Source organism: Phyllostomus discolor, chromosome 3, assembly GCF_004126475.2.
Source record: "Phyllostomus discolor isolate MPI-MPIP mPhyDis1 chromosome 3, mPhyDis1.pri.v3, whole genome shotgun sequence".
NCBI classification, from domain to species: domain Eukaryota; kingdom Metazoa; phylum Chordata; class Mammalia; order Chiroptera; family Phyllostomidae; genus Phyllostomus; species Phyllostomus discolor.
The window spans coordinates 90,376,116-90,394,508 of NC_040905.2; the positions used below are offsets into that span (position 1 = coordinate 90,376,116).

General features: G+C 53.8%; 1 protein-coding gene across 3 annotated transcripts; it reads right to left on the bottom strand.

Moving 5' to 3' along the window:
- Positions 1-2,721: 2,721 nt before the first annotated feature.
- TFR2 (transferrin receptor 2) lies at positions 2,722-18,045 on the bottom strand. Of its 3 annotated transcripts, none has more exons than XM_036020751.1 (19): positions 17,348-18,045; positions 16,824-16,884; positions 16,323-16,575; positions 16,035-16,221; positions 11,087-11,227; positions 10,909-11,020; positions 10,702-10,824; positions 10,186-10,302; positions 9,917-10,056; positions 9,467-9,630; positions 8,571-8,690; positions 8,081-8,163; positions 7,936-7,999; positions 7,779-7,846; positions 7,617-7,693; positions 7,439-7,523; positions 7,125-7,370; positions 6,585-6,725; positions 2,722-3,433 (listed from the first exon to the last, which is right to left on the bottom strand). In XM_036020751.1, the coding sequence occupies exons 2-19, from the start codon at positions 16,860-16,862 to the stop codon at positions 3,149-3,151; spliced, it is 2,445 nt and encodes an 814-aa protein (XP_035876644.1). In that variant the 5' UTR covers positions 16,863-16,884; positions 17,348-18,045; the 3' UTR covers positions 2,722-3,148. The 3 variants fall into 3 exon arrangements, with proteins under 3 accessions (XP_035876644.1, XP_035876643.1, XP_028387538.1); XM_036020750.1 differs by having other exon boundaries at positions 17,311-18,044; XM_028531737.2 differs by having other exon boundaries at positions 7,125-7,352; positions 17,311-18,043.
- Between the last annotated feature and the right edge of the window lie 348 nt (positions 18,046-18,393).

The following is an 18,393-nucleotide window of genomic DNA, read 5'->3' on the forward strand; positions in this document are numbered from 1 at the left end:
AGGCACCAGAGGAGGAGGTTTCCTTGCCTTTCTAGCTTTTAGAGGCCATCTGCATACCTTGGCTTGTGGCCTCTTCCTCCATCTTTCAAGCCAGGAATGGGAATAACAAATGATCATTGTTTAAAATCACTTTAAAAAAACAACTAGGAGTGTAACATTTTTAAATCTCTGACACAGACCCTCTGCTTCTGTTGTCATATCTACCTTATCTGCGGTCTTCCTGCTTCTTTTACAAGCACACTCCTTGTGTTAGTTTGCTAGGGCTGCCACAGACTGAGTGGCTTAAACAACCGAAATCTATTTCTTCACAGTTCTTGAGGCTGGAAGTCCAAGATCATGGGGTTGGCAGGTTTAGTTTCTCCTGAAGCCTCTCTCCTTGACTTGCAGGCAACCACCTTCTTGCTATGTCCTCCCACAGCCTTTCCTCTGTGCATGCACATCCCTGATGTCTCTGTGTCCAGCCTCCCTGTCTTATAAGGACACCAGTCAGATTGGAGTAGGACTGACCTTAATGGCCTCATTTTAACTTACTTACCTCTTTAAAGGCCCTATGTCCAAATACAAACATTTTGAGGTATTAGGGGTTAGAGCTTCAACATATAGATCTGGGGGGCACATAATTCAGCCCATAATCCTCCCCATCTCAAGATCCTACACTTAATAACATCTGAAAATCCTTTTTGTTGTAAGGTAACATTCATTCAGTTTTGAGGGATTAGGATGTGTGTTGGGAACTGCCCTGCCTGGTATCAGAAGCTGTAACCCCCGCCATGGCTAAGGCTGAGGGAACGACCTTGGAACCATAAACCACCAAGGAGACAAAAGCTTATCTCCCTGGCAGGAGCGCTGCTTCTGCTACTTCATCCATAACTGGCCCCCAATGCTTGGTTAGTTAGCCAATGACGGGTAAGATTCCCTAAGGGGGGAATGACCCAAGACAGGGACGATCACGTGGGAGGCCCCCAAGAAAGGACTTTGGGGGCTACAGCAAAAGGGGGTGATGGACCCTCGCCCCTCGGCTTTGACAAAGCCTGAGTCCTCATTGTCTGCAAGAAAATCTCCTTATCTCTTGGTTGCCTTACTTCCCTTGCTCCACCTAAGCCTGAAACAATGACAGGGTGGTGCAGCCCTGTGCTGGAAAGGGCGGGTTCCCCGGGTGATCAGGCCTAAGAAAGAATATGTAAAATCCTGTGAAACCTGCTTTGTTTAGAATGCTCTCAGTTGAATGATAAGGGTCCAAGGAAAAAGTAAGTTTGTTCCTTAAAGTTTTACAGTTCTTTGATCCTGACTCAAAATAGGCCCTCAGGCTTCCTTGTTACCTATTGTTTGATCCTTACTTCCTAGCAATGAGTAATTGGCCATTCCTTCCTACTTCCCCACAGGACTTGGTTGTCTCTGTGTATGTTTTTTCCAAGTGTTGATGAGCCATCCACAGTGTTCCGCGGTCACTGCCAGCCAGTGATTGTGACAGATGTGGACCTCTTTGCCCAGACCATTATTCTGTCTACTACTAGGCATGAATGGCAGGGTGAAGAACATCTGAAAAGCCACTTTAGAAGGTTTGTTTTGGACTGTGTGTCTCAGGGAAGCAAACAGCCTGAGGAGCGTTCTGATCCTAGTTCAGTCTCCTGAGATCTCACCAAGCCAGGCTCAGGGGGCTAGGGAGGAGGCAGTTTCATCCTGAAACCCATGCCGCAGACTAAGAGGTCTTCATGTCCCACATCCTGAGGATGTGGATGGGACTTCTCATGCCATACTGGGAGTGAGGGAGGACCAAGGAGCCTGAGAGGCAGGCCCTGGGGTTTCTGCAGCTGCCCTGGGAGTGACAGCCAGGGACACAGCCTGCTGAGACCAAGATGAAAGGTAAAGTGGTGCCAGCAACCCTTGTAATTCTCTGCCCTCCTGCAGCTTCCAGCTCACGGGACGAAGATTAGCCAAAGCAGACCCTGGTAGAAAGAGGTTCCAGGCGGGGCCTATCTAACGGGTGTTTGAGCACTGCAGTCTCCCAAGGCCCCATGCTCAGGAGAGAGTCCTGTGTTTGGGGTTAATGCTCCATGGTCACTGTCTTGAAATTCTTGATGATTCTACATTTGAATTTATATTTTAGAAGTGGTCTGATGAAACAGGGGAGCATGTGCTAGAGTCCTGCCTCCCCTGGATGCATTCTTGACTTCTAGATTCCTGCTCCTACCAGGTGACCCTCCTTCCCTGGCAGGAACCTAGGTGTAGGCACAGGGAGGGTCTGGGTCTAGGTCAGGGTCAGGTACATCTGTACCAAGTTATGGGGCAGAACCCAGCATGCCTATGGGGATCTGATCTGCACCCGAGTATTTCCCTAGCTGAGGGATATGGACACTAAATAGCAAATAAACACTATGACAGGTTGGGTGACTGTGGAAGAGAAAATGGCTTTGGCGTTGCTTTATGAACATGAAGCCCTGCGTTTTTGATTTGCACCAGAACTTATACCACATGTGGCCTCTCCCCAGTCCCAGGAGGAGGTACAGAATCAGCGCCCCAACCCATGGCGATGTTTGGAGAAAGGGATCTCCCGATTTCCTTAGACAGATTCCTTCCTTAATAATGAAACATCTCCGAGGTTTCCCCCATGGAGACAACATTCCCACTTGCATCCTCCCCAGCCCCTTCTACTTAAGACCTGGGGAAGGTCTTAAGTAATGGATGCTCGAGTGGGATGAGGGTGAAGAAGCATAAAGGTGCTTATAAACAACAGATGCCCAGGTGGTTTATTGAAGTTTAAGCTCCAGCCCCTCTTCCCAAATACCATGTGTTGGCCATAAGGTCCCAGCCATCTCTCCCACCAAGAGCTTCCCAGAGCCTAGGAAACTTTCCAGGGTGGGCCCTAGGTGCGAGGGACCCACCTCCTGAAGAGCAAGGGGCTGTGATGGATGGAGCGGATGCCGCCATCTGATTAACTGTATGGCGGTCCCTTTTGGAAGGCACTGCTCACCTGCTCCTACACTGCAGAGCCAAGAGTGTGTGGGTATTTTACACTGGACCCCTAGGGAGACTAGAAGAGCTAATGAAAAACCGGTCAGCAATGAGTGTTGCACAGTCACCCAGAAATCGCTCAAATGGGAAGAGCAGGAGCTCTTAGCCTGGGGCGGGGTCATGTGACCCTCCCCCCTCAGAAGTTATTATCTATGTTCCAGACGTCCCCGCTGAGTGCGTTGGCGGCCCCCTGCAGCGTCCAGGTGAGCAGGGCCAGCTGGCGCCTGAAGCGGCTCTCCTGGAAGCCCAGGCCAGTCATCACTCCGGAGGAGGCAGCCCCCAGGGCGCCGGAACCATTGGAGCGCAGCAGCCGCACGTGGTCGAGCAAAGCGCCCAGCGTGTGATCTCCGCGGCCCAGGAAGATGTGGCGGAACGGGGAGTCGGCTGGTGACACGTACTGGGACAGGAAGTAGAACTCCACCTGAGCAGAGAGGGTGATCAGATCGAGGGTCGGGCTCTGGCCCCGAGTGAAGGCCTGAACACCCACTCCAAACCGACACTGGAACCTAGTGCCAGCTTAAACAGTCGAGCAGCTTAAGTCCCACCTCCCTTTGGCTACCCAGTCAGGAGTGGCCACTTTGTACGTCACTAGTAACCTTGTAGGAATTGTCCTCCAGCTGTGTTTTGGGTTGAACCCCTTTCTTTTCCTCCCTTAAACCTCCAGGTCTGCATGTAGGTCTCCCCAGCCTTCCCTCCTCACCAATCACTTCCCTGCCGAGAACCTCAGAGAACAGTCTGGCCCCGCTGTCCCTAACTTTCCCACACCCAGACATTCCGCCTCACCTCTGCCAATGTCCATAGCCCCAAGTCAAAGGTCAAGGGGACAGCCCAGTCCTGATGAAGTGCCTGACTCTGTCCTCACCCTCTGACTCAGCTTCTGTTTGTCTGTCCCGAGATGGCCTTGCTCCTACCCCAGTTCTCCCACCTTTCTGCCAGCCTCCCTGTTTCCTTCTGCTCCCCCAGTGGGCAGGCCCAAGGTTTAACATCTACCTTCTGCTCTTCGCTGCCCCTACAGTCCAATGGTTTTCAAATCTGCCTACATATTAGAATCACTAGGGGAAGATATTTAAGATACTACCACTGCCTCAGCACCACCCAGCAAAATCAATCTCCAAGGGCGGTCTCACACCCTCATACCTCCTTAAGGCCTCATTCATTCACAAGCCCATCCATATCCTCAACTTCAACCAGGACCTTGTGGGGACAGCTGGCAATTCTACTTGATAAATCATTTACTAGAATCCTGCCCTCCAGCCTCCTGGGCCTCCTCACTGGGGCAGGGGGCACCTGGACACAGCCTCACACATGTGGGCACCAACTTCTTCCAAAAGTCGACCCTTGCACCCACACTCCCTCCTGAACACAATGGTCTTCCTCAGGTGCCAGGCTCTCAGCCTCAAAGGTGAGTATGAGTGGGGTGAGCACAGACTTTGGAGTCAGACGGCCTGGTTTCTACTGCTTACTGAGATCTCAGATATATTACTTAGCCTACTGGAGCCTCGGTTTCTGTGCACAGTACTAGCAACCTCACAGAATTTGGGGGACTCTTGAGAAAGAAAAGCCCTAGCACATGGTAGCCCTTAATACACGGCAACTGCTGTGATTCTCCTCTTCTCTCAACACCCAGTCTGTCCATTTTACTTGCAAGTGTCTCACATTGGTGCAGTCGCCTCACCCACAGGTGGCACACGCTGCCACCTGCCACCCTCACCCAGAGCTAACACCATTCTGTCTTCAGGCTGTTTACAACTCCAGCCAAATCCTTCCTAACACTGCAGTTTGCTCACATCGTCTGCCTGCTCAAACACCTTCCTTGATGCCCAGACCCTAAAAAACCAGTTCTCATCCTGATATCTAAGGCTCCCCATAGTTGGTCTCTAACTCACTACCTGGCGCTCCTCTCCCCTCAGCTTCTTCACAGGGCCTCTGCTCAGGCTCTGCTGGTCCCCACGCTGCTCACGAGGAAGATCAGGCCCTACGTCACTGTCACTGCTTCATCCTTATTCTCAGGCTCTCCACCCTCAAACATCCTTTTCATTTTGCACCAACTCAAGTTCTGTCTGTTGGTCGAGATCCATGCCACAGTCTAAAGCAGGGGTCAGCAAACTTTTTCTGCAAAAAGCTAGACAGTAATCACTTTAGGCTTCTTGGACCATCATGTTTCTGTTGCAACTACTTGACTTTGCTTCTGTAGCACAAAAGCAGCTGTAGACAATATAAAAACCCACGAGCGCAGCTGTGTTGCAATAAAACACTATTTACAAAAAGGCGGGCCAAATTTGGCCCTCTGGCTGTAGCTTACCAACCCCTGGTCTAGAGCCACAAAGTTGCCTGGGTCTGGCCTAGCTCTGTGTTGCAGGTTCTGAAATACCGAGTCTTTCCTTTCCAGCCTGAGTCTGAAGCCCGTGATCCCTCACACACAGATGCTTTTGTCCCTTGGGGAAAAACTTCAGAGGTGAGGTAAGGGGGTGTCTCTTTGTGTTCCTAGAGTCTGGCACAGCGGGAATTGAAGCAAGATCTGTGAGTGAGAATGACCCATGCCCAATCTCTTGAATCACCACAGCGTCACAGTCTCAGTGGAGGGGACAAAGGGACGGGGAGAAGGAAGAAGAGGATACTGAGGAGAGGAGAATGAGAGAGACGAGAAGAAAGGAGCAGGTATGGAAGAGCGAGAGGGATGGCTCTGTGAACAGAAAGAAGGAATGAGGGATGTCAAGGGCAATGGGCAGGAACCCAAGCGGGAAAAGTGAATGGGGAGAAAGGACATGAACCTTCAAGGAGCAGATTTGTTCTCCCAAAACTGTGCATGTGAACACCATGGGTTCCCTGCTCACCCCATATTCAGTGAGGATAGTCCTGCTATGATTTTGCCCTACAGGCTTTTCCCCACTCTTACAGCCCTTATCTATTCATGTCGTGAGACAAAGGGTTGCCACGTTGAGTTCTTGGGGTGAGGTCATGGAAGGAAGAGGAGGGGTTGGAACTGGAGGTGGGGTGCAGATAGCAAAGTACTAAAGCTAAGGAGGACAGATTGTTCAGGAAATAAGATCTAGTATAAGTTCTATGTGACACCTCCTCCAAGCAGCCTTTCTGGGTTTCACGCATCTCATTGCCAGAAGGAAGAGAGCTCTCCAGGCTCTGAATTTAAGACTTTTCCATCTCCAGTGCCATGACCCTGTGCCTCTGGTAAGGTAGACCATTGTGGGCTTGCTTTTTCTCTCCAGGATGGTGGGGAAGCAGTGTGGGGAACTGTGTGTGTGTGTGTGTGTGTGTGTGTGTGTGTGTGTGTTGGGGGACAGTGACCCAGTCCTGACATGTTGGCCAGATGACTGTTGCCAAGAGACTGGCCCTCTCCGTCCATTTCAACACTTCGCGGGGCCTTCCTCGGTGGTCACTCTAGCCTGGCCTGTGAGCAGTGTGCATCCAGGACTGGAAGCACCCCAGAACAGCAATCGAGAGAATGTAGAAAGAGGGGCAAGGAGCAGAAAGAGAGGAAGGGGCTCGCACTAAGGAAGGTTGGGGATGGGGGAAGGGTAGAGGCGGATGGGGGAAGGGTAGAAGCGGGGCCTCACCCGCATGATGCGAACGTTGTACATGCGCATCAGCCTCTCATCGCTGCTCTCAGAGCTGTAGATCTCCTTCCGCAGCTTCTCTGCCGCCCGGATGTAATCTCCCCGCGCAGAGTACACCCACTGGAGGGTCAGTCCGCGGGCCTGAGGGCAGGGGCACGGGTTGGGGCGGGTGGCAGGAGGCAGGACCCTGGACCCAGGACCCAGGACCCAGGACCCAGCCTTGGACGGAGGTCAAGTGGCTGAGGGCCGGGCTGGGTCTGACAGGAGTAGGGAGGTATAGGGGGACAGAATGCTGGGGCGGAATGAAGGGAGAGGGAAGACCTGTGTGGTTGGGGGCCAGGAGGCAAATCCGGGGGGCTTGGGAGGGGCTTAGATGACTGGGGCAGGAGTAAAGAGACCAGGTTGCCAGAGGGGACCTAGCCCCACCCCTCCCAGGAGAGTGGGGGTGGGAGGGATCAGACAGCCTGGCCTGGGTAGCACTTCAAGGGGGTATAGTGTCCCCCAACCCTAAAAGGCATGAGCAGGGTTGGCGTCTTGGACCTTGAGGTCCCCAGAGAACTCGTTGAGGCTGCCGATGTGCCTGAGGACCACCTCCCCGTAGCGGCCGAAGTCGAGAGGCAGCAGGTGATCGTGACTGAGCCGGATGAGGAGTAGCCCTGCAAGCTGGGCCACAGCCTGGGCCACGGCTGGCAGACGGCCCCGCAGCGCCTTGTGCAGGTTTTCGTACGTGTCGTCCTTCGTGTGCAGAAACGGGTATGCCTGGCCATCCTGCAGGGACAGAGGGTGCTGGCGCAGGGGCGTGGTGCCGACAGGACCAGGGGCTGCTGCTCTTGGCCGGGGCCAGGGAGTCTCACCTCCACGAAGGAGAACTCCATGGCAGGAACCCCCGCAAAAGCAGTGAAGGAATAGGCACTGCTGTCCATGGGCAGTGGCTGGATCCTGGGGTTGGACGGCAGGTTGGAGTGCTCTGTGGGTTCAGGCTCCTGCCACATCATCCCCAGCTTTCCTCCCTCCCACCTTGTCCTAACTTACACCTCTGCGTCCCAGCTCTGATTGTTGAACAGCACCTGCTCGTAAAGGGTCTGCCCACTGTGGTTAGGAGAGTCCACCTGAGGGCAGGGTTGGGGACACGGTCAGGCCCCGAGCACCCCTCCACCAGCTTCCTTCATTCCCTGCTCCTGGCTAGACTCTTGCCTGCTTTATGATGTTCTCAATGAGGCTGATCAGAAGGGGGCTGGTCTTGGCATGGAACTTGTCATCCCCTGCAGAGGAGGAGGCTAAGGTCAGGGCTTGATCCCAAGGACAGGGGTGCACCTGAGGAAGTCCAGATGGTGTCATTGCCCCTGCTCACCCAGTACGGCGCTGTCCAGGCTCACGTAGACTACGGCTTTCAGGTGCAGCAGGCTGAGGTAGCCCTGTGGGTCAGGCGAATGGAGTATGGAGCCCCTCCCCATGTCTCCCCACTGCCCACCTACCTGCCCAGGACCCCACATTACCTCCAGCCACTCCGTGGAGCCCACACTCCCAAAGTCACCTCCATCCCAGCTGATGAAGAGAAGACTTCTTCGAGGCCGGAAGCCTGGGGACAAAGCAGGGAGGGAGGCTGGGCTCAACTGGGATCCAAGCAAAGACCTCCTCTTTGTCGTCCTCTGCCCTGGTCCCCTGGGGTCTCCTTCCCTTTCATCAAACACCCAGCCCAGCCCATCCCACCTGGGTCTGCTCACACTCAACTCCAGGAGCAATGGAGATGGCTTACACGTGGGGTTTCCTGTTTCACCTGCCCTCAGACCCTGGGCTGTTACTACTTTCATGTTTAGAAGAGGAAACTGGGACACAGTCACTTTCCCAGAACCACGCACGACATGAGTGGCCAGGTTTGGAGCCCAGGTCTGAGCGGCCACACTCCAGTCTGTGCCGCGGATCGCCTCTCGCCCCATCCCAACTCAGGCCACAGCCTTGGCTGCCCGGCGCAGGCCCTGACCTTACCGTTGCTCACCATGGAGGAGAAGGTCCGCACCAGCTCCTGCAGTATGGCGGTGCCCACAGCAGACTTGGCTGCTCCAGGGCCCCACGCATCCCTCTGGGCCCCGATGACAACGTAGTGATCTGGGGGAGGGGATGTTGGGGTCCACCTGTTACACTGGCAGTACCCAGAGGTGCCTCCCCCCACCCTGGAAGGGTGGGTGCTCACAGGACCTTACCAGCATTTCTCCATGCCCCCAACCAGTCTGTTTCAGCCCCTCACATGTCTGCACCCCCTGCTGTGGCTCAAGACAGTGCCCCTCCCCCCCTTGGCCTTGCCTGGATCATTTGTTCTTTAGTGGAGTGCCTAGGGTCATTCCTGACTCCGTTATCTCCCAGGTCAGCCATGTCTTGCTGTTCTCCAGGAGTTTCCCCTTTCAAGTCTCTCCACCCCTGCTCCAACCACCAGTTTCCTCACCTGAGCCCATCACCAGACTCCCTGTGCCCCTCCCTCAGTGCCTACCGGTACCACACTACTTCCCAGGTTCTTGTGACCCCATTCATCAGCTCAACCACTTAAAGTGGAGAACCACTTTGATTCCCCACTGCTATCCATGTGTATGCTTGCAAGGCTCATCAGCATGACCTGGCCTCCCTTTCATGCTCTAACATCCAGCTTGTGCTTGTTCACCTCTGTGCTAGACACATCACAACTGCATTCTGTCTCTGGCCATGTTGGACCTTGAAATCTCACTACTACCCTCCCCAGTCCCAGTCCAGCCCCAACTTGCCAGATTCCCTCCTCATTAACCCTTGCCACACCCTTCACTTCAGCCAAAGCCACCTCCCTCCTCTGGGCCCCACCTCTGGTCACGGTTTATAAACAGCTCCCCTGCCACAGGCTGGGCAAGCAAACACACCTGGCTCTGATCGGCCCTCGATGCAGCCGAAGATGTTGCTGATGGGAGTGGAAGCCCTGTGGTTGTTGACCCCTAGGAGCAGGCCTGGCCCAGGGCCCAAGCGATAAGGGGAGCCTGGGAGCCGTCCCTGCCATTCCTGTGGGGCCACAGGACCACCAATCTTCCTGTAGAGGTGTGGGGCAGAAAGGGTTGGGAGGAGCAGACAGGCTCAGGCTAGGAGAGAGCCAAAGCCCCTCGTCCCTCCCTCCCACCATCAGGCTCCTGCTCTCTGCCTCTGCACCCTGCTCAAGGGTGCCTGGTGAGGTGGGTGTGGTGTCAGCAGGAGCTCCACTCACCAAACAAAGGGCCCTGGCAAGAGGCAGTGCCGCCTCAGTAGAGCCACCCTTTTCGAGTTCGCCCAAAGGCAACTGGTGGGCTTGCCTCCTCTCCTGGTCCCCACACGCCCCTCACCTCAGCAGGAGGGAGGCAACATCCGCACTGACGGGCTGGGCTGGGATACTCGGAAGGCCTGAGGACTGGACTGGCGGGAACTGGGTTTGGTTGAAGGAAGGGAAGCCAGGTGTGTAGGGGTCCCCAGTTCCCAGGTGCACCTGTGAGGTGAGGGGTGTCCACTCTGAAACTGTGGGCCAGGCTCTCAGAAAGTGTGTGAGCCTCATCCCAGGCCAGAAGGTGCAGCCCTGGGGCCTTAGGAAAGCACTGCTAGCTTCCCCCAGACTTACATGTCCATACACAGCCCGGGCACTGGACAGGCCTGGCTTGTGTGGGTCCTGGGAAAAGTCAGCTGGGTCGGGATATATGAGAACTCCTCCTGCCCCAAAGTCCTGGGCACTGGCCACCTAGGGAAGGAAGGGGCTAAAAGACTCTCCCAGAGAAAACATTTGTAAGGGCAGGAAAAACAAGTAAAAGTGAAGTGTCACATCCTTTGATCTGCACTTGGAGAGCCACAGAGGCTGTGGACACCTGGCCCGCATCTTTGCGCCCTCCCACAGTGCCTTGGCAGCCTCAGACGCCGCAGTACCCAGTATTCCCCGTGTTTCTGTCCCCCGTTCAGGACCTCCTGATTTTGTTCGCGCCAATTCTGTCTTAACAACCCACTTGGTTCCGTTCTTTTCTCCCTCTAACAGCCTCCTAGACGCTTCCCATGTGCTGCTATCCGATCCTGGGGTTCCCCAACCTGTACCCTCCCCGCGGCACTTCATTCTCCCCTCTCCCGTCCCTGATCCAGGGACCCTCACCTTCTGGGCAAAGCTGATCACCCCCAAGCGCACCAGCAGGAGGCGCCCTGCCGGCTCCACACCCTGCGCCCGCAGGTGCTGCAGGTCCTCCGACCGCCCGTAGTGGGCATACACCAGCTCTCCCTGAAGATGGGAAGGTCTGTCAGGCATGCTCAAGGCATCCCTCCTCTGCCGAGAAGGAAAGGGGGCGTGGCAGGAGGCGCTCACCGTGGCGTTGCCAGTGGCGCTGTAGGGACAGTAGACGTCCGGGTCCTCCAGCGGCAGCTGCTCCCCGGGCCTCCCGGCCTCATCGACCCAGTGCAGGGTGTTGGGGTGAACCCTGAGGAGTAGGGGTGGTGACGAACCGCACCCCGCGCGCGCCACCCCTCGACCCTCACGCACTCACCGGTCTGGGAACTGCAGCCCCACGTAGTGCGTGTCTGTCCACACATGGTCCAGCTTCTGGCGAGAGAGCTCAGCACGGATGTCCTGAGCCAGGGCGGCCATTCCGGCTGATCCGGCAACCCTTTCCCTTAGGCTGGTTTGCCTGAGCGAGGAGAGGTGGAATTGGTTGGTGCTCAGGGGGGGAGAAAGGCCAGGACTTCTGAGCTCCTGGAGGAGCTGCTGCGGGTGGGTGGCGGGGAAGGATGTCAGATAAGTGGGGTGGCCCTGGGTCCTGCGCTGTGAGGGGCTCCTAAGCCATCACCATCCATCCCATCACCACCAGGGCTGTGAGCCATAGTATCTGCAGGGTCGGTCTCATGCTTCAAACATTAGCTGCCAATAGCTAGGGGTTCTGTCCACCATTCCATGGGTTCTTCCTGGCTCAGGTCAAACTTCAGTCTACTTTCTCTTTCACACATAAGCACTCTGCCCCAGCACGAAAACACTTGTCTTCTAAAGGGCTGGCTGGCAGAGACAGGACCCTCCATCTCCCCCATCCTCCACCTGGGCCTCATGGACACCCGACACCAAGGTTCCCAGTGGGATCATGGAGTCACTAGTCTCACTGGAAACCTCACCCTGTCTTCTTCCCTAGTCACCACCTACCTGTCTAGCAAGTCTATTGTCATCTGAACTCTCCCTGTTCTTCCATCTCACCTCTGCCACAGCCCCCCAATGGCCTCCCTGTCAACTGGGTCCACCTGTGCCCTCTCCATGGCAAATGAACTCCTCCCTCCTCAGCACTGTCACTGCTGAATACCCTTTCTACCCCGGCCTTGGCTGAAACGCTGCTCTCCCTCAAGAAGCCAGGTCTCCTGTGGGGCCCCCCGAAGGTGGCTCAGGTTCCCATTCCACCTGGCTTGGAGTGGAGGCCCCACTGCTCACATTTCTGACCTCTTCTCCTCGGGTAAAATGCCTCCCTTTGAAGCCCGTGCCCTCCAACTCTCCCACCCTCTGTTCCTCCTCACTGCTGTTATCTTCCAGTCCAGCGATTTTCAGCTGGGGTGCCGCAGGATTTCAGTAATTAGTTTGTGTGCCTCGAGACGAAAAAGGTTGGAAATCACTGTTCTAGCCAATCGGTCATTTGTCCGCTTTCACTGAGGACTTTGGCATCTGGCTTATTATTTTCCTCTTCACACCATGATCCACTAAACTTCTGCACTATTTCAAAATCCAGGTGGATGTGCGCCTTAGTCTCAGCCACTGCCCTCTCACCTCTCATGAGGACTATTGCAACCCATGGTTACAGGGGCTTTCTCAGTACCATTCCTGCCACCAACCCCCCAGTCCCCATCCAGGAGCTCAACTGTCTGCTTGAAACTGCACCTATTGATGTTATTCGTAAACAAGAAAAGGGGTCACACACTGGATTCCTACTCACCAGTAAGGGGCAATACACTAGATAGACACACTGCAATATAATACACCTTGAAAACACTGTTAGGTTAAAAAAAGTTTATCAAAATTAAAAGCTTACACCATAGCCCTGACTGGTGTGGTTCAGTTGGTTGGGCATCGTCCTGCTAGGCAAGAGGTCCCCAACTTGCTTCCTGGTCTGCCTGGGTCTCCCCCCATTCTGGCTCACATGGGGAAAGGGATGGGCGTCAGCTGATTGATATTTATCTGTCTCATGGACATTTCTCTCCCCCTCTTTCTCCTTCCCATCCCCTCTCTCTAGAATGAATCAATAAAATCTCTTAAAAATAAATAACTAAAAGCACACACTAGAGGAGGCTGTCTCTGAATACTAACTCTTGGAGTGACTTTTTTTTTACTTCTTTGTATTTTTTCATGTTGCTTAAATTTAACATAATGAATGTATAGTATTTTACATAAACATTGTTTTGAAAAAATCTACACATGCACATAAAACATGACATATGTGACAAAGCTGCATGTGTATTTAAAGGCGCACATTGAACCCATCAGATGAGGTGCTTATGGCAGAGGGGAGCGGGGAGGAGCGCTCGGGAATAGGGAGCGAAAAGGAAACAGGAAAGCCCTTTCACCCTCAGTGACCAAGAAGGACACTGGGCTGCAGTCTCAGGGCTATGACGAGCTCCCTTCTTTGCCCCTGACCTTAGAAAGCTCCCTCACCCCAAATCTGATCATGATACTCTATCACTAGAAACTTTTTAGTTCTCACTTGTTCCCCTTAGAGTGAAATCCAAAGAAGTTCATGTAGCCAGTGAGGCCCTTTTTGCCTGATCCATATCCACCTCAACAGCCACACTTTCTTTTACTCTCTCCAACAGGTCACCGTCTTCCTGGCTCAGACCCTTGCATGTGGTAGTCTTTGGCCTAAAATCCTTTTCACCTTGTCTTTGCCTGGTGGCCAACTCACCCCTCAGGTCTCAGCTTGTCACTTCTTCAAGGAAGTCTTCCCTGACCCCCAAACTAAATTAGGATCCCTGGGTTATGGTCACTCCTCACATCTTTACTTTTCCTTCAAAGCCATGAGCCTAGTAATACTCGTGCAGCCATGAGTGTGGTTATAACTTTAGCATTGATTTCCTCGAATAGACTATAGGCTCCATGAGGGCAAGATCCAGACTGTTTTGTTCTCTGTTATACTGCCCCCGGCTACTCAGCCCAGAGCTGGGCACATAATCGATGCTCAAAATATTGGTTGGATAAATGAATGAATGGTCTCATCAATGTCACCTCCAGTCCAGCCATCCACTTCTTTGGCCACACCCTGGATCTTGTCATTGCCTAGAACTCCATCTCCAGAATATTTATCCATTGAGGATTTACATGCTAAGTACCAGGCACTGTGGTAGGGGCTGGAGACTCCAAGAAAATTAGGACAGAGTTTATCAGATAAATCTTAAAATCTCCAGAATCCTACTCTCTCTCTCTGACTAGAGCTTTTCAGGTTCCAGCTTACTCCCCTACCCTTACTATACCTGCTCTTCAGCCTCACTGAATATTCCAGACTGTCCAGTTTCTCCAAGCCTATCATCAGCTCCTGGTTTCCCTTCCCTTCACCGTCCAACTTGGAGTCACTTCACTACTTGCTACCCTCTTGCCTCCTTGCCCTTTGATGGCATCCACTGGGTGACACCTCACCCCTAGATCTGTCAAACCATCCACCTGCTCAGCCTGTACCTATACTGCCAAGTGTGGCTCAAGAAGATGAAAAAGAAAAAGAAAACAACCCTCATGTTGTTGATGTTACAGATTTTAGGTCTTTTAGCAAGGCAGATATAGTGATATTAAGAGTGATCATGTTTAGCCCTGGCTGGTGTGGCTCGGTGGACTGAGTGCCGGCCTGTGAACCAAAGGGTTTCAAGTTCCATTCCCAGTCAGGGCACACGCCTGGGTCATGGGTCAGGTCCCCAGTAGGAGGCACGAAAGAGGCAACCACACATTGATATCTCTCTCCCTCTCTTTCTCCCTCCCTTCCCCTCTCTAAAAACAAACAAACAAACAAACAAAACCTTAAAAAAAGAGTGACCACATTTAGTGTTGCTCTCATGAAGAAAAGGAAATATATTAATACAAATTACTACATAAGCATGGTAAGAACAATTAAGTAATCGTCTCCATACATCCTAGAAAAATATTAGAAAGAAATTCCATAACTGTCCCTCCTTTCCTGATCATTAAAAATAAAAAATAAATCCCAGCCCTGGCCAGTGTGCCTGAAGATTGAAGCATCATCCTATAAACCCAAAGGCTGCAGGTTCGATTCCTGATCACAGCACATACCAAACTTGTAGGGTAGGTCCCTGGTCAGGATAAGAGGCAGCTGATCAATGTTTCTCTTCCTCTCTCTTTCCCTTTCTTCCCACTCTCTAAAATCAATAAGCATGCCCTCTGGTGAGAGGAAAACCACCCCCCACCCTCTGCTACAAAACTCCCAGTAAGCTAGGAGTAGAAGAAAACTTCCTTAATTTGCTTTGAAAAAGCTTTCCAGCCCTGGCTGGTGTAGCTCAGTGGATTGAGCACGGGCTTGTAACCAAAGGGTCACTGGTTCAATTTCCAGTCAGGGCACATGCCTGGGTTGCAGGCCAGGTCCCCAGTGGGGGACGTACAAGAGGCAACCACACATTGATGTTTCTCTCTTTCTCCCTCCCTTCCCTTCTCTCTAAAAATGAATAAATAAAATCTTTAAAAAAAAAAGAGCTTTCCAGAGTGGAGTCTGCAGCAAAGTTCCCACCCCATAGCAAATATTATAAAAACATTCCTGTGACAGTCAGGAAATGGGTAAGGATATCTACTGTCATTGTTACCTAAACTCATGTCCTCTCCAATTCAATAAAAAATTAAAGAGAAATGAAAGGTACCAGCATTGGAAAAGAAGCTATGCATCTCTCAGTATGTATAGTTTATATATTTTGTACTTAGAAAACCCAGGAGAATCCACTGAAAAACTATTTCTGACCTAAAAGAGGGCTCTTGATGGCCTGACCTCTTCTGTGCACCTACCTGGCAGCTCCCCCCAGCAAGCAAGGGTGACTTCAGCACAAAAGAAACACTGGCCTGCTCGAGCTGCGCTGTAGGCAGCGAGCTCTGCGTCTGTATGGTTTCCCTCATAATGTAGATGGGGGATGGTCTGCTCTCACGAATAGATTTCCTTGCTTGTTTTTTGGATCCCTGATTCTGATACCTCTTCTCAGAGACCCCCAGAGCTCCCTGCTGCCACAAGTCAAAATCCAAGCTCCTTAGAGTGGCATTTAAGACTTTTCAGAGCCCTCAGAATCTAAGCTCTCTGCAGGTTCATCTCAGGATCTGTCCTTCCTCCTCTCAGCTTCAACTCCTGCTGTTTTTCCCAGGCCCACTGGGCAAGGAGGCTAGGGAGGCAGGTGGAAGGACTCAGACCATGACACCAGGGTCCTGGGAAAGGAGAAAAAGAGCTGGCAGCAGAGAGGATGAGGGTTTCTGAGGGATGGGATGATCCCTACCTGATGGTGTTCTCCAGACTCCCCTCCCCCAGATGCCGTAGGAACATGGCCTGGAGGTCGCTCCAGTACAATGTGCTTTGGTGGGAGTCCGGGCCTGGCTCGTAGTTCACATCCTCATTGACCACCAACACGTCGTTCCCGCATGCCTGGCAGGATCCTCGGAAGGCCACATAGCCCAGAAGGAAGGCTGGCGAGTAGCAAGATGGAGATTCTCCTTGTGCCCCTCCTTGGACCCCAGAAATCTCCCCCAGCCCAGGCCCTTCAGGGTGGGGGCGGAATGACTCTCACCCCCAGTGAAGATCAGCAGGGCTGTCAGGGCCAGGTAGGCAGCACCCCTTCGTCCTGCTGCCGCCCAGAGTCCAGGGTTTTGCCTCCCGGCTTGAGCGCCCAGGGGCTCAGGGCCCCTCAGCTCCATGGCACAGAAGTGGACCGGTGGCCCAGCAACCTCCTCCCCATCTTCCTCTTCCTCCTCTGGGCAACCCTGCTGGGTGCCTTCCACATGCTTGTAGATGGTCTGAGAGGGTCGTGGGGACAACCTTTTCTGTGGGGAGCATGGTGGGCATGAGATTAGGGAAAGAGGTTTGTGGGGGGCAGGGAGGGACCAGGCAATAATAGGGTCAGTGACTTTGGGGTACCAAATGAGCACAAGGCAAGGAAGGGGGTCCTGAGAGGCAGGTTGGAGGGGAAATATTGAGGAGGGAATGGGGGGGGCAAGCCTTGGGGTTTGGGAGGGGGCTGAAGGGCTGAGAGAGGAGGCCTAAGGTGTTTCCCGACCCCACTCAGTCTTACCGCTCCCTGGAGTAGACCCCAAAGCGGCTCCATGCTCATGCCCCCTCCTGAGTCCTGCGGGCTGTTCCCCACCCCCAATGATAAACCGTTTGTGGGAGCCCTGTCAGGGCCCCTTATCAGCCCTGGCAGGCAGCCTAAGCTCCGGTGTTTCTTGCTCCCCTCAAGGGTGGGAGCACAGCCCTGGCCTCAGTCCAGCCTTCCTCACAAGGCCCCCCAGCCCAGGCTAGAGGAGGAGGGGTTGTCCCCTCCCCTGCCAATCCTTCCACAGTCCCAGTCCTGCCCCATCCCTGCAAAGCAATCAATTTTTGACCTTGGGACAGACTTTGGTCTCTCAGTTCCCATCAGGAGTGGGGGAGGGGTAGTGATGGCTGGGGAGGTTTAGATATGGATGGCCCCACCCCTCTCCTGCTTCCACCCCGCCCCCCCCCCCAGTGTCCTGGGGACCCTTCCTAGCTCCCCACCTTGAAAAATCTCTGCCCCTCCTCACCTGGCTTGCAGGCCCAATGCCCAGGTCCTGGTATCACATTAGCTATCCTCTCTGTGTGCCAGCCCCAGTGGGATTCTGAGCTGAAGATGCAGCAGTGGTGTGACCTGGGGGTTTGGTCTAGCTATGTGGTGTCTTGTCTCATGAGAACCAGACTGATACTGGGTCTCAGGCTTCTACTGCTGGGCAGGGAAGGGCATGAGTTGTAGCACATGGCCAGGCAGGACCAGCGAGTGCTCCAGGATGAGGGTCCTGGAGTCAGGGATCTGTGGGTCAAGGCCCACAGGCAGTGGTGGAAGGAGTCCTGGCCAAAGCATGGGCAGAGCTTTGTGACCTTGGACAATTCATGGTCCTCTTTGGGCACTTCTGCCCGTTTCGTGACTAAAGCACTTGGGCCACTCGGGTTTCTACTTTTGGGTCTGGGGACCCAAGAAACACCGTCACTGTCACAAACCGCTAAGTTTTACCCACAATTTCAGGCAGGGAGAGCAGGTGCCCAAGCTGGGCCGGAGACCCCAGGACAAGTAGTTCTGGAACAGAACGGCTCAGGGGTCTTGTGTGGGGGTCACCCCTAGGAAAACCCAATTCCTACCCAAGTTGGGTGAAAAGTTCTGATTTGCTGGGGTGCACCGGTGCCCTAGTCCCCACCCCATTCCTGTCATCGGCAAGAGCCCCGGGAAGGAAGACTGCCGCATAGCTTAGGCTCACCTCAGTTACAGGTCCGGGAGTGCTGGGACACAGAGTCTCGAGCGACCGACGCCCCGCCCACCCAGGCCCCACCTCCAGCCCGCCCACTCCTGCCCCGCCTCTTGCCCTGCCTTTACCTTGGCGGTTCCCTTGCTTCTTCTCTCCAGCAACCCATTCCCACCCCAGCTCCGCTCCTCGCTGGGCGACTTATTGTACGTCTCTGCTGGGTTCTCGCTGAGTGATCCTCCCTGGATCACGGCACCTTTCAAACCTGAGGCATGGGTAGCTCCGGCGGCTCCGCCGGCCCACAGACCTTGCCCTGTGTCCTCCGTGGGATCACAAATGGATGCAGATGTTGCCCTCAGCTCTCCAACCCCCAGACCCCTGCCCCCACTCCCC